Genomic DNA, 15,045 nt, shown 5'->3' on the forward strand with positions numbered 1-15,045 from the left:
CCCACAGCCCCTCCCTGCTGGCCCCAGGTGCTCCTCCGTGTCTGGCTTACCTTGTCCCCGGCCAGGACCTTGAAGGAGGCAATGACCTGGTCGGCCGTGTCTGTGTCAGTGGTCTCCCTGGACATGAAGTCGATGAAGGCTTGGAAGGTCACGAGGCCGCTGTGGTTGGGGTCAACCACGCTCATGATGCGGTTGAACTCAGCATCGCCCTGCGAGGCGGGAGTGGGTGGGGGAAGGCAGCTTGTGAGCAGGGCAGGGTGGCTGCGCCCGGCCGGCAGAACCAAGCCAGGAGGGCAGGGCCCGACCCCGGCGTGCAGGCCGTGTCGCCATCCTGCCTCCAAGCGTCCTGGCTCCCCAGGCTGACTGCCTCACGTGGCCCAGACCGGGGATGGTCCCCCTCTGCTCCTCCCCTCTCCTCCCATGTGTTTGGGAAGTGGGGAGTGAGGTGTAGATCAAACATGTCTGCTGCTCCTCAGCCCTAGGCTCACAAGTTAGCTCTGGAGGGTGGGGAAGAAAGAAAGAGAGAAAGAGAAAGAAGGGAAGAGAGCCGGAGCCTGACCTCCTCTCTCCAGGGACTCCAGAAAGGAGGTGGGGGGCTCGGGGAGTCATCGGAGGGACCCCAGCCCCGCAGATGCAGCAGAGGAGGGGGAGGTGGGGCTGCACTGCTCTGGTGGAGGGGTGTCCCCGAGGACGTGGAAACTCTGGAGTGGGGTGGCGCAAAGAGGAGGAGGAAGGAGAGGAGTGGTAGCAGGGGAGGAGGGGGAAGAGGAGGCGGAGGAGGGGGAGAGGAGGCGGAGGAGCGGCACAGCAGCGAGGGAGGCGGAGGCTGCGTACCAGGCTGTATCCTGTGGAGATAAGCAGCGCCCGGAAGTCGTCGGAGTCCATGCTGCCTGTCTGCTTCTGCTCCGGACGCAGGGACAGCAGAGGAGGCCAGGCCCCGAGCAGACAAGAGGGGCCGCCCCATGTGCACAGCGGGAAAACAGGACAGTGGCAGGAGCAGGGGAGACAGAAGCGGCCCCGAGAGACCAGGTAAGAGGGAAGGTGTCCAGACAGACACAGGTAGGGAGGAGGCAAGAGAGCCGGTGAGATGGAACACACAACGGAAAAGGGTGGAATGGTGAGGGAGGGGAGACAGAGAGAAGGAGAGAGAGAGAGAAGAGCAGTTAATGCCATGGTCCGCGGGGGCCCAGGGGGCGCGTACCTGCCGGTCATTCTCCACGTCGTAGCCCAGGCTGATGAGGCAGGCCTTGAACTCCTCCGGCCCCAGTGCCCCGCCGTGGTCCTGCCGGGCGTCCGAAGGCAGGTGTGCAAGGGGCGGTATGGAGACCAGGCCAGCGCAGAGGTGGGGAGAGGGGTCAGGGTCACATGCAGAGGGCAGGGGGGAGGGGGACACATGGGGGAGGGAAACACAGAGTTAGAGGTGACACGGACGAGGTGATGGCCAGGGACAGCTGGGGCAGGTGGAGGGGCGTGGGTGGTCTGAAGGGCAGCCAGAGGCCTCCTCTCGCTTCTGGGCCAGAGTGGGGTGCGAGCTGAGAGGTGCAGGATTGAAAATTGAGTCCTAGGACTTGGAGGGAGTGGGGAGCGCACCTCCCCTCCAGGGTTTGGGGTCGGAGAAAGGGGACTGCATCCCTCCCTGCTTGGGAGGTCAGGGTCCCTGCTTGACAGTGGACGGCTGAGGTCGCACACTCCTACCCAGGGGCAGAAGGAAGGCAGGTGACATCAGGCCAGCAGGCTAGATGGGGACTGGGGCAAACTGGCACTCAGGCCCTTCTAAAGGGGCCGCAGAACAAATCTTAATTCTAAGACCACCATGTGTACGTGTGACCAGATTCACAGGCCAGGTCGCAAATCTCGGGTGTGCTGGAATTTATTCCGTCCCAGGGTCTCACTGGCACAGCCCCCGAGACAGGACTCGGGACCCCCCTTTATACTCCCGAGGGAAGGTGCTCGTGCTGTGGGTCAAGGGGATGCACCTCTGCACCCCCTTCCGTGTGGCTGAGGCCCCAGCAGCCCATGAGCAGCAGCCAACACTCAGCAACTGTGACGTGAATGAACCGACAGATGCACAGATGGAAGGGGCAAGATGGGACGGTGACAGTGGTGACAGCAGGGAGGGAAGACGCCAAGGGGTAGAGGGAGCCGTTCACCTTGTCGAAGTGGTTGAAGGACGCCCGGAACTCCTGCATCTGCTCCTGGCTGATGCCCTTGGCGTCGCGGGTGAGGATCTGGTTCTCGACCTCGTTGATGGTGCGGGCGATGGTGGTGAGCAGCTGCTCCCAGCCCACGCGGATGTGCTGCGGGGGGAGCGCGGCGTGAGGCGGGCCAGGCCTGTGGGGTGCGGGGCCCTGGGGCTGCCCCTGAGGGGCCTGGCACTGGGTTCTCCCCTCAGGGAGTGCGTACGTGGCCTGCATGACCCCCCCATGCCAGTGCAGCCCCACACTCTCCCGGTCACCACATCTGCACACAGGGACACAGGTGTGGCACCACCTTGTGCCCCTGCCAACCATCAGGGTGCATGTTCTGCTGACAGATGCCGCCGAGGGCCAGAGCCCAATACCTGTGTCGGGATCCGCATGGAAACTTTGCAGAGCTGTGCTGCGCAATGTTTAACCGGTTTTCTGGTGGGAAAAAGACCCTTTGGTTTTTCCCGGCATGTGTGATGTGCGGGGTCACCATGGATGAATTCAAGCTGCCAACAGCGTGGTAACCAGCGTAAGCAGCCCTGTCTCTGCAACCCGGCTGTAGAGCCGGTGCGCACGGACTCGGCGCGTGCTGGCAGGACCAACTGCTGAGGCCACCGAGGGCAGGAGCGGCCCTCCCAGCTCTCCAGAAGCTTGTCCTGACATGTGTGTTGTCATGGTGATGGGAGCATATTAGTAGGGACACAGTAAACATTTTGATCTAGTCTTTTCAGTCAGAGTGAAAGGAGACAGAGGAAGCAGCAGATGCCTTTCGCACAGGGCGGCCCGGGGCTCCTCTGTGCTAGTGACAGGAGAGCAGGGCGAGGGCCTGGGGGGCACCGTACCTCCATGGTGTAGTTGGTGTGCTTGTTGTCGAAGATGAGGGCCTCCTGGATGAGCTGGTGCTGCTGCTCCAGCAGGTCCAGGTTCGGCTTGTAGTCCACGATGCTGCGCTCGTACTGCTTCAGGTGGCTCAGCTGGTCCTCCAGGGTCCCATTCATCTCGATGGAGATGCGCCCGATCTCCTGCAAAGGAGGGTGCCGCTGGTGAGGTGGGGTGGCGGGCCCTCGCCTTTGCCCAGGGGCCCCCTCCTGGAAGGCCTGCAGCTCGCACTGTCCCCTCCGGTCCCACCCTCTAGCGTACAAGCAGCCACGCTGAGAGTTTTGTGCCAAGCACTACACGTGCCTCACTCACATCACTGCACCCTTGACCCCTTATGACGGGCCCTTCTGCAGACGTGGCAACTGAGGCCCAAAGAGAGCAACTTCTCACAGTAAGAGGCAGAGTCGGGATCTGAACCAGGCTTGGCTGACTTCAGAGCCATGGCCCAGGAGCACGGACCATGCCAGCTCCACGGAGGGCACGCTGTGTGGCGGGCGCGGAGCCAGGGCTGCCCTGCCTACACCTGTCCCGGCTGTGGTGAGTTTCAGCGAGGTTGCTCTGGTCAGCATGTGCCTGGCGTGTAGTGAGCGCTCAGTAAGTGGTGGCCAGAGTCACAGCTGGCATCATTACCAACCTCCCCGTCGCTGGGTCACAAGGGTCACTGTGTGCACATCATGAAGGTCTGGGCTCAGACCACCTTGGTCACAGCTACACCAGAACTCACAGTGCATGGCAGCATTTGTCAAGGGGATGAAATAACTGCTTCACCCCCATTTTAGAGATGAGAAAACTGAGGAGCAAGGTTACACTGCCTGAGCTCACGATCACCAGACAAGGGCAGGGTCAAAACTCGAACCCACGTCTATGTGACTCCTCGGCCAAGCACCCTTCTGGGGGTGCTGCCATTTCCATCCATATCATCTTACCACCCCCTAATCCCACTAGGCAGTGCACTGGGACCCACGTCCACCAGGCCTCCACGTTCACAGGCGCAGGAGCACAGGAGACATCCCACAGGGGTGCGTGACCTCCTGCTCACCGGGGACTCTTCCCGACTCTGCCCTGGGTTCAGCGGGGCTGTCGCGACAGCACCTCACCTCCATCTTAGTCTGGATCCAGGGCCCCACGATGTTGGCCTGGCTGGCGAACTGGCGGCGGAGATGCTCATTGGACTGCTGCTTGCTCTGCTCCTCCAGGAGGGCATGGTCCCGCTTGGGCACCAGTTGCTGCACCTGGGGGCGGGATGGAGCAGGAGCGGTCAGCGTGCAGTCCCCTTCTCCAGCCCCTCCCCCAGTCCCGACCGCTGGCACGGCACTGCCCACCTTCTCCCACTTGGAGTTGATGATCTGGGGGGTGACGGTGGTGTAAGGGTTGCTGCCGGACAGTTTGATGTGGTTGCTTTCCGCAATCCTCTGGGCCTCCTTGTGGATGGCCAGGATGGCCTCCCGTTCCCTGTCGGCGTCCGGCAGCGTCGACTTGAACTGGTCGTGGGCTGAGATGAGGCCCTGGGGGAAGAGAAGGGATGAGGGCCAGCCCAGGCCTGCGGAGGTGCCATGAGCAGGGCGGGCGGGGGCGCACCTCGATCTCCTCAATGGTGTGGACGATGAACATGTCCTGGAGGTCCTCCATGGCACTCTCCATCCAGTTGTTGAAGGGGGCTGCGCGCTTGGCATATTCCAAATGCAGCTGGTCAATGGTCTCCAGCTGCTTCTCTGTTTTCTGGCATGCGGAGGGGACAGGGACAGTGGAGGGAGGTCAGTCAGCGTACAGGAAGGGGAGGGTAGTGGGGAGGTGTCCGGGGGCCCCAAGGGCTCAGAGCACATCCCAGAGGGCAGTGGTGGCACCAGGCTCCAGATGACATCGCCCCATCTCACCTCCAAGGCTTCCCTGCGACTGTGGGTCAGAGAGCCAAGGGCGTCCCACTGGTCGCAAATCTTCTGGCAGCGGGTGTTGACGTTGTGGGAGTCGTAGTAATCCAGCTCGCTGCGGGCAGGGCAGAGAGCAGTGAGACCCAGCGGAGGCCGTCAAGGGTGTACCTGGACCCACCTGCCCCCAGGTGTCCCAGGCCCTGGTGCCAGGGGACATCAACGTTGAAGGCTGTTAGTCATCCATCAACCCTCTGGCCCACGGTCCCCACGGGCAGGAGGAATTCAAGGGCTGGGGTTGTGGGAGAGGGTAACAGAGAGGGCTTTCTCCTGCTCCCCCACTTTGAATTGCTCTGCAACAATAAGCTCACTCGAGGGACAGAGGGGATGGGCAGCCAGAGTGAGGTCCTCAACCAATCCTGCACGCGGACTGCCTGTGCATTTAAAGGAGGTCTAGCAGAGCGCGCTGGTGGAGCACGGGCTCTAGAGCCCACTTCCCCAGGTCTGAATTCTGGCTGCATAATTTCGTATTTGTGCGGCCCTGGGCAAGGGAACGCCCTACTGTGGACACCTGTTTTCTTGTCTGCGAATTGGTGGTGGGTTATCGTGGAGAGCAAGTCACTCAGTGCATGTGCAGTGCTGAGAGCAGTCCCTGGCACCCAACAGGTAAAAGTAGCAACGGCTACTGATTAAAGGTCTGTATTTATTTTAATGGGTATTAAGAAAAAATACAGAACTAGCTCGCAATCTCATTCTAGGCAATTAATAATATATTTAGAAAAAGAATGTGCTGGTTACGGTTATAGGTATTATTATTCGAAGGACTTCAGGTTTGGAAAACACTAGACTGATACAATCATTCCTGGCCACCAGCCATGCTCCCTGCCTCTTCACCCCACTTCATCAGCGCCCCCGTATCCCGTTTCCTGCAGTCCAGACACTTGGATACTCTTAACAGCAGGGTCCTAGGGAGTCAGGGTACAGGCAAAACCTTAGGGGCCTGTGAGGGGTGAGGAGCAGGGAACAGCTTTGGGGAAGAATAGGACATGGGAACCACCAGATGGTTTGTCTCACCTGCCTGGTGAGCAGACAGGCAGGGAGATACAGGGGTGGGGTGGGGCGTAGGCAGGCAAGGCTGGGAGAGGGAGCAAGGCTGCGATGCAGAGGCCAGGGGGACCGGGTTCCACTCCTGGCTTCACCACTGTTATCCGTGTGACCTTGGGCAAGGCTGTTGGCCTCTCTGTGCCTCAGTTCCCCCTCTATATCACGGGGGTGGGGGGCATCAACATTTAAGGCTATCAGTCGTCCATGCTGGGGGATTAAATGAGCTGCTACAGGTCGAGCACAGAGTGCTCTGTGGGTTGTTATCACTACCATTAATCAATGCTCATATGGGTTGTCCATCCAGGCTCGTTCTAGCCGGCCCTCAGTCCCGACTCATCTTGGGGGGAACTGACAGCACCCTAAACAGCCCCCCCTCTCTTTTCTCTAGGGCTACTGTCCAGAAAGCTGCTTCAGGGACCGCCTGTTCCCTGGCTCAGGGTAATGGGTTTCACATGGCTGTTCCCCAGTGCCTGAGAAGGAGGCTGGTCTAGGATTTATTCCAAGTCTGTTTCTTAGCAGCTTCCAGGGGCTCGCACGTCAACTGGGGAACCTGCCCATGTCCCACCCCCCACAAACCATGCAGACATCTGCGTCTGTGGCCTCGCCCTCTTTAGCCTAGGCATGCCAGGTGCAGGGGCGCCAGCCTAGGAGAGGCTGCAGGACCCCAAGGAGTGCCTCCAACAGGGAAAGAAGACACTACTTCTGTCTCTGAGTGAGCAAACGGGAGACCCCCAAGCAACTGGGCAACGTGGAGGGAGTGAGTCAGGGAGGAAACCGACCCTCCCCGGCATGGAGCTCTACTGGGCATCATGCTGGGCCCCAGCCTTATACGAACAAGGAGAACTCTCAGGGTGACTGTGGTGGGGTGGGGGTGTCTGTGGAAGGGGCAGTACTAGCCAAGGATCCTATTTTTGAGCAGACGGCTATTTTAGGAACCCTGCCGCCCCTCCAGGACCTGTGGATTTTCCATGAAGTAATGGCCTGGGCCTCCCACTCCCTGGGTCCTCCCTGCTGCTGGCTGCTGCGCTGGTGGAATAAGGCCACATTCACTGGCTCTGGAGGTTCAGTGTACTAATTGTGTGCACAAGTTTATCTGACTGGGGCAGGGAAGGGAGGGCAAAGAAGCCGGCTGGCTAGAAGCTCTTACAATAGTGTATTCTGAGCAGGAGAGGGAAGGAGCCCGAAGAACAATGGGCTCTCTGTGCACTCGGCAGCCCAGTCCCTCAAGGAGGAGCGGTGGTGGTGGTGGGGGGAGGGTGGGGCTGGGCCATGCCCCCCTCCCATCAGGGTGCCAAGGATCTCCCTGGTGTGGCAGGCAAGGAGGTGGAGCCGACGGACCCCTGCAGCCTGAAGAATCAGGACAAGGGGTCAAAGAATCTGGAGAGCTCACTGTGTTTCTTATCCAGGGTTAAGACAAGATGGGCAAAAGGCATCACCCCATAAGGCACTGGCAAGGAACGGAGGGGTGAGGGAGCCCTACTCCAGGCGTGAGGCAGTGGTGGTGCCGCCCACCACTGCTCTGGGTGGGCTGTGGAGGGAAGTGGGTGACGGGACCCTGTGAGCCCTCACTTACTTGAGCTCCTGGGCAATAGCCGCAATCTGCTCCACGCGGTCCTGGTGTGCGGCCAGGTCGCTCTCAAATGCCTCGTGCTTTCGGATGAGGGCTTTGATGTCTGACAGGGTGGCCGTCTCATAGTCCCGGTGCTTTAGCATGGCTTCCTTCCCTGGGTGGGTGGAGGGCAGTAGGCACTGAGACAACAGTGCTGCAGGAGTCCAACCAGAGGGAGGGAAAATGGGACAGACCCCACATCCTGCCTATTGAGGATGGCACCACACAGGCTAGAAACTTCTGGAACCCTTTGTCTTGCCCTTCCCAGAGATCTCTAAGCCCAACTATGTCCTGGATGGAGCTGGGAGACACTGGTGGTGGTGGCCTGAGCCAGATATCCCAGTTCAACCTGCGTGTCCTAATCTTAGTGTCCTATGGCGGTAGGAGGCCCTGAGAACCGGATTATGTTACCATGGCTGGAAAGGTAGGCACCGTCTGTGCAGAGCTGGGATCTGGAGAAGTGGCTGAGGGTGCAGCCCGTGCCTCAGCAGGGGAGGGGAAAGAGAACTGTTCCAGTCAGGGTTCTTCCAGGAACCCACCCCTCTGCCTGCCCCCTGGCACGTTGGGGGCTGGCTCCCTTGGGATGGTGGCCCTATCTACGTGTCCTACACTGTCCTAAGGGCTTTCCACGTGCAGTGAGGTGGGGCCCATCATCAGGCCCTTTGAAGGAAAGGAGAAACACTGTTATTAGTCCTGGAGTCTGGCTAATTACACACCTCAGAACAGAAGCTCAAGTGAGCCCAGTAAGCATAGTAAGATATTACAGAACTGGGGGAAAATGCCAGCCTGAAAAGGGGCGCTGCTTCAGGTAAAGCCGCCTTAGGCTGCCCCTAGGGTGGCAGGTCAGAGAGCCCCCAGCCCGTCCTCAGCTCAGCACCAGAGCTTCAGACCAACAGCTGCCCTCCTGGTGCAGTGGGAGGGCACGCAGGCTCTCCCGACTCTCCTGGCCTGTTCCCTCATCTGTGAAATGGGGCCAACACCAGCACCTAGTCTAAAGCCTCAGTGAGGCGGTCTTCGAGAAGGGCAGACCTGGAGCCAGGACCATCGCATGTGAGCCACCCCGAGGACAGGGCCTGGTATTGGCAGGCAGGAGGCGGGAGCCTGGGAGACACACCACCGGCCCTGCCACCCTACCCTGGGGTAGGAGGCTCAACCACAAAGGCAAGCTTGCAATTCCCTTCCCCAAATTGCTTTCTCCCACGGGTGGGAACCCGAAATAGTAGGTTACCACTTCTCTGCCTCAGCAGAGTTTCAGCAAGGGCTGGCAAGGGGTGCTCTGGAAGACTGGGAGGAGCGGGCCACAGTCACAGCGACGGCCACCTTGGATGCAGACCAAGGGGCAGTCACGGAAGTGACACCGGGCTCAGTTTTGTTTTTTTCCTCAACCCTGCAAGCTGTGGGGGATGGTAAGAGACCAAGAGGTTGGTCTGTCCTCCTGTTTTGCATAATTGGGTGGTACAGAGGCTGCAGGTCTCAGATCTGGGGAATGGGAGTGGGCAGGCCTGCCTGGGGGCTCTGGGCTGACTCAAGACCAGAGCCAGATGCCAAAATACCAACACACCTGTGGGGAGGCAGGGGTGGGGGCAGGGCCGTGTGGAGGCCACTGAACCAGTCAGTCTACCCTGGCACAAGACTGCACCAACTTCTCCTAAACGCCTTCCATGCAGGCCAGGCCTGAGTCATTCCCAGGGAGGGAACTCTGCTGGGCCTTCACACCCATACCCCTGGGCCTCAGGAGACCATCTTCCCAGGGGCTTCCTAGAGCCCCAGGCGAGGGACTGAGAGCTGATAATGAGAAGGGAAATCCAGAGGGAAGACGTCCAGAGCCTGTGGAACAACAGTGGTGATACAGAACATGGATAGTGACAGGAAGAAACAGTTCAGTCAGAGCGCGGGGGACATGGGTACAGGAAAACCCACTGATGTGCACGACGGCCCTCTAATGCGAGAAATGCCAAAGTCTGACGGCTTGTGAGCTGCTCGGGCAGAGACCTCACCTACCTGGGAAACGACTGTGCACAGGGAAGAGGCTCAAGAGGTGTTTGTGAAACGAATGAATGAACAAATGAAGCAAATGCCAGCCAGCCCCCTCCTGGGGGGGTAGAACCTGGGTACCACCTCTGACAGGCACGAGGGAGGCGCCTGCATCCCAGCCTGCAGGCCTCCTCCTCGCCTGCCCCCCGGCTCTCCCTCTGCATTCCTCCCCGGCACAGGCTGCTACTGGACAACAGTCTCCTGAGCTAATGTGAGGAGGGCAGCAGTTGGGCTGCAGCCAGGGACATGGTGACGTGGGCCCAGGTCTGCGGGTTACGCCGAGCTGCATGTTCGCATGCTGGCAGGGGTGGGGCCTCTGGGGGGGGTCTCAGCATCTGGCCAGCGTTGGCGCTGCTGGGAGGGGGGCTGCAGGAACCCCCAGAGGCTCAGTGAGGACCTCATGGTGAGCTGAAGGGGTGGGAAGGATGCAAATCCACCCTGAGCAACGCCAGGAAGTGTAAATCTGCTGGGCAGAGTGGCGGCAGGGGGCAGAGACAGAGTGGGGAAGGAAGTGGGAGGGTGGGAGTCCTGTGGATGCCTCTCGGCTTCCCAGGCACTGGCCGTTTCAGGCCCTGGTATCTGGAATCCCAACCATGGTGTGGGCCCTGACCGAGGGCCAGGGACGTGATGGAATTCCACATCCCGAGCCAAGGGGCCAGGCAGCTGCAGAGCAGCCGAGACACAGGAGGAACTGCTGCCCTTGTGGGAGAAGCCGCCCTGCAGGGGGGCCAGGCTCCTTGGACTGAGGCTCTGGGACAGGGCAGACGGTTAGAAGGCGCTCCCAGGCTGGGTCACAGAGAAGGGTGGGTGGCTGGGGGTCAGGCGGCAGAGCCAGGAGTGGCTCTGGCCCTGACTTTTAAGGACTGTGCTCAGGAATGCAGACCCATCCAGCAGCAGGGCTCTCCACTGTGCGGCCCCTGGTCACAAAGGGTGTGGGAGAGGGAAGGCAGTTTGCATGCAGGCTGCCAGGGATGGGAGAGCCCACCCCTGCCCCTGACGGGGAAGGGTCACTTCCCTATGGAGCTGGGACGGGGCTTGGCTGCATTCCTGGAGGACTGGTCTCTGGACCCAGGAAGGGGCCCACCTGTAAGGACTCACGGAGGCCAGAGCAGACGGGCAGTAGGAGGACCAGGCCCCAGACTGTTTTCTGCTGCCCAGGGCTGGACGATCCCAAAGCAGCATTTCTGACACGCGCATCCCCAAGCAGCAGGAAAGGAGGGTGGTGTGTGCGTGTCTCTATCTATCCGAGGGACAGGAACCGAGTGAGGGAGCCCGAGGGCCATACCGTCGGTCCAGGCCTCGTGGATGGAGGCCTTCTGCCGGAACTTCTCTGCCAGGTGGTCAAGCCGCTCCAGCCTGCGGATCTCATTCAGCAGCCACTCCTCGTAGCCCTTCTCGGCCTGCTCCAGGTGCTGCCAGCAGTTGTTGATGTCCTGTGGGGGCAGGAGAGGGCAGGGCTACCACGGGGGCTGGGGCGTTCAGAGGGGCGATGCTTCCCTGAGGGATGCTGATGGGAAGGCCGCAGAACGGGGGGCTGGGTCACATCTATCCCGCTTTGCTACATCCATGGGCCCAGATGGGGCCCGGCACATGGCAGGTGCAATCAGTTCTTCTGGATTAAATGAATGAATGAAAAGGAATGAATGCCATAGGTGGGGCTATGGGACCCAGAAGGTGACTCTCCAGGGAATAGTATTGTCCCTCCATGAGAAGGGGCCTCAAGCACTAGGGAGCCATGGCTGACTGGGGTGCCAAATTCAAACAATTCCACACAAACTATGTGTGGTTTGAGGATGGGTGTAAAACTCGAGGGAGTGATGGAGTGATGGGGGGGGTAAAGTGTCAAGTATATCCCTACCCCACCTCTGCCCCCCAAAGGCTCTGTACATTCTAGTTAGCAGAGACTATGTTGGCTAAACAATAAGCCTGGGGTACTCTGGAGAATCTGTAGCCCACAGGCGGCAGGCGGGGCTCAGGAGCTGGGCCACGCCTCCTGGGCCTTGAACACCCTCAGCCCCTCCGCCCCAGAGCCCCGCCCTCACCGAAACCATCCTGCCCTCAGAGGGCATGAAGGCGGGCCGGTTGCTGAGGCGCAGCTTGGTCTGCAGCGTGTTGAAGTTGATCTCCAGCTGGCACTTCTCTTGCACCTTGGGTGGCTTGTGGACACGCCGGTAATCACGGAAGTCCTCCAGCTTTTGCTGCATCTCTTGGATGGTCTTTTGGGGCACGCGGTCCTCCAGCCAGGGGATGGTGCGTCGGATCCACTCCAGGAGCTGTGGGCCCACAAGAAGCCATGTGGCCTTTGCAGGGGGCCCTCAGAATCTGACAGGGCCCCCCGCCGGCTCATGGGTACATGGGACCCGGATCGTCCCTGCTCCCCAGCCCGACTTCTCCACGATTTTTGTTGGGATCCCACAGCCGGGAATTCTAGGAATGTGTGTCCCCTTGGAACCACTGTGCTGTTCTCTGGTTCCCTGCTGTTTGTGTCTTTGCTCCTGGTCTTCCCTTTCCTCAGATCTAAGCAGGGCCCCTCCTTGGGTGGCCTCCCCCCCACACCCCACCACATGGCCCCGCTGCCACCGTTGCCAGGGTCTCACTGACTGTCAGTGCCTCAAGAGCAGGGCTGACAGCCCGCCTGGCTCACTAGGGGACAATTAGCGCCATGCACAGCACCTGAGACGTTAAAAATTAGAAAGTAAACTGAAAAAGAAGGCGACATGTATTTTTATGAACCACTCATGCCTTTGATGGAGGACAGGGTACAAACAAGCAAACAAACTGGAAATTCTAGACCCATCCCAGGAGAGTAAAATCGGTTCTTGTGCAGCATAGATCTGCTCAGAGAAGTGGTTCCCAACGCCAACCTCTGGCAAAACGAGAAAACCAAGGACAAAGGTACCCTTGTGTGTTTACATCTTGATAAATGGTGCCAACTGCCCTTTCTTGGGAAGGACTGGGATTCTAAGATATATAACCTTTAACCTTTTCTTGGTGTTAGAAATCATGGTGGTAGCAGATGGTAGCCTTTTCTTTTAAAAATACCGCTTAACTTCGCAAAATAAAGTTGGCCACCTTAGATTGGCTGTCAAATACTTTTTCCAAATTTTCCTGGTCCATGAAATCTCAAAGTCTGGGAACCACTGGTCTAGTAGAGCAGTCAAACTGCTGCCCTCAGGGAGCTTAAATGTTTTTATTTTTTTAATATGGAAATTTTTAAAGGAGAGAATCCAGAAGAGATGTACTGATCACCCACATTCCCAACGGACGTTCTGGGTCAGGTTCTGGAGTGGGGCTGCCTGGGTTTGAACCCCAGCTCTGTCCCACCGGCCCTGTGACCCTGGACATGCGCCTGACCCTCCCTGGGCCTCAGTTTCCTCACTTGGAAAAAAGGGTAGTACAAGTTCCCTCCTGGCAGGGTTGCCGTGGAGAGGGCAGCCTGTGTGTGTGCAGGGCTTTCCAAGGGCCTGCCATGACAAACTGCGGTCTCAGCATCGTATCAGCCCTCGTTCTCTCTCCATTCTACTGAATCAGTGTCTCCATTGGGAGGGCGTGGGAATGGCCATTCTTAAAAAGCTCCCCAGATGATTCTAAAGCAGTACAGTTTCCAGAAAATTCCATCCTTGAGTATCTGTGTAGGCACCTCAGCTCAAGACCCCAGGAGCCAGCTAGCAGGGTAACACACCAGTTTGACCCTTAGCCTTGTGAAACCAACCTGAAAGGTCACATACTGGCTTGGACCAAGTCCACAGTCTGTAACCTTACCGCCTTTTCTAGAAAGTCTCATTGCCAAACCTGCTCTCCCCTTTGCAAGTGTCACATGACCTCTGGCCAAGGGTAACAAAGGTGACCCGATCTTTTAGCTCACTGCGGGTGGAGGTGAGTGGCACACTTACGTCACTGGCCAGCCTCTCATAATCTTCCATCAGATGTTCATTCTCCTGATTGACAGCTAGCACCTTGCAGATCCGGTTGGCTGCAGTCTCAGCCTGGGGCGGAGGAAGCACATACAGTCAGGGCTGCCTGGGGGCTAGTGACCCTCCCTCCTGACAAGCATGTCCCTTGAAAGCTGGCTCATCCATGGCCCATACAGAACTCCCCAAGGCAGGAAGGAGAGGAGGTATAGCTCCAGCGAGACGGCACCCTGACCGCCTCTGTCCTAACAGGCCTTGCCCGAGTTCCCACAGCTCACTGCCCAGTCCCCACCCAGATAGCCGGGCCCTCAGCTCTCTTGGCCTGGACCCTGGAGGTGCTGAGAGCGGTTGGGAAGCCCTCCCACAGTGGGGGCGATGGATTAACAGGCCCACAAAGTGGCCCACAAAGAGGAGGGTTGGGTGAGGCTGGGTGGGGTCTTCACTGGGCCGAGCCCTGGATGGAGTCTCCCGTGGGTGGGAAGGCAGGCTGCAGGGAGGGAGCACCACCGAGCTGGAGGGCGGGCAGTGGGGGCAGATGCTGGTGCCCCCTCAGAAGCCTGGTGCTCAGTATACAGGCAGAGCACGCTAGGCCCTTTCCTAATCTTCCCCTTGGTGGTGGGGGTTGATGGCTCAGTGGGCAGAAGTCACAATCCACAGGGCAAAAGGGAGCCAGGGCTTCAAAGAGCAGGGCGCAGTGGAGACAGTGACTCGTCTCTGCCCAGAACTACAGGCCGATGTCCTGCCTTGTCCTGCCGGGGGGATGCGAGGAGTGGAGAGGAGGGTGAGGGGTGCCACACAGGGACGAGAGAGACCAGGTACCTTTCAGGAAGCACAGAAAGGGTCCAAGAGGAAGAGTTGAAACGGCAACAGAACAGGAACAGAAATAGTGAGGAGGGTCTACAGAGTGGTGGGGAAGGAAAAGAGAGGCTTGGGGATGGCTCCAGACCCAACTAGCTGCAGGCACTGATGTCCTGCCTCTGCCAGCCACATGCTGCTTCTGGGATAGGCGGGCGGGGAGGTGAGTGGGGGACCAGCTGAGGTTGGTGTGAAAACACACACACACACACACACACACACACACAGTCATGCTGCAGGACACACGCCATCGGCCCCAGGGCCTCAGCCAGTGAACACCTAGTCCCAAGGGAGTGCAGGAAGCAGAGCCAAGGTTGCAGCTTACAGGGGAGCTGTGGAGGTTAGTCCCTGACCTCTAACTTGGAAGAGACAATGGTACCCCAAGCTTAAACCCACTCTGCTGTGCAGACCCACGAAGGTGGGAACTGCTGGTGTTTTGTTTCATTGCTGAGTTCCTGGCACCCAACTCAACGCTCGGTGTGTTTTAGGTAGTTGGGGTTGATGAATGAATGTGTGAACAAGGAACAAATGCTTTAATGACTAGAAATAAACTATCAGGAGGGTTTGGACATACTTGTACCAGGCCTGGGGTTTGCCTTGTA

General features: G+C 59.0%; 1 protein-coding gene across 8 annotated transcripts in view; it reads right to left on the reverse strand.

Moving 5' to 3' along the window:
* Positions 1 to 15,045, reverse strand: part of ACTN4 (actinin alpha 4) — a 70,338-nt gene that overhangs the window by 1,355 nt on the left and 53,938 nt on the right. For 3 of the 8 annotated variants that reach the window (XM_074314374.2, XM_019751375.3, XM_074314375.2), the window contains 12 exons: positions 13,571 to 13,663; positions 11,720 to 11,950; positions 10,963 to 11,110; positions 7,608 to 7,758; positions 4,940 to 5,048; positions 4,644 to 4,784; positions 4,388 to 4,570; positions 4,163 to 4,297; positions 3,029 to 3,208; positions 2,151 to 2,297; positions 1,202 to 1,282; positions 51 to 209 (listed from right to left, as the gene is read on the reverse strand). In XM_074314374.2, the coding sequence (XP_074170475.1) occupies positions 51 to 209; positions 1,202 to 1,282; positions 2,151 to 2,297; positions 3,029 to 3,208; positions 4,163 to 4,297; positions 4,388 to 4,570; positions 4,644 to 4,784; positions 4,940 to 5,048; positions 7,608 to 7,758; positions 10,963 to 11,110; positions 11,720 to 11,950; positions 13,571 to 13,663 (1,758 nt within the window). Of the gene's footprint in view, positions 1 to 50; positions 210 to 834; positions 901 to 1,201; positions 1,283 to 2,150; positions 2,298 to 3,028; positions 3,209 to 4,162; positions 4,298 to 4,387; positions 4,571 to 4,643; positions 4,785 to 4,939; positions 5,049 to 7,607; positions 7,759 to 10,962; positions 11,111 to 11,719; positions 11,951 to 13,570; positions 13,664 to 14,407; positions 14,428 to 15,045 lie in introns of those variants that run through there. The other 5 variants (XM_074314378.2, XM_019751381.3, XM_019751377.3 and 2 more) reach the window with 3 other exon arrangements.

This window comes from Rhinolophus sinicus, chromosome 8 (genome assembly GCF_057876585.1).
Source record: "Rhinolophus sinicus isolate RSI-liver-muscle chromosome 8, RSI-T2T, whole genome shotgun sequence".
Classification (NCBI taxonomy): Eukaryota; Metazoa; Chordata; class Mammalia; order Chiroptera; family Rhinolophidae; genus Rhinolophus; species Rhinolophus sinicus.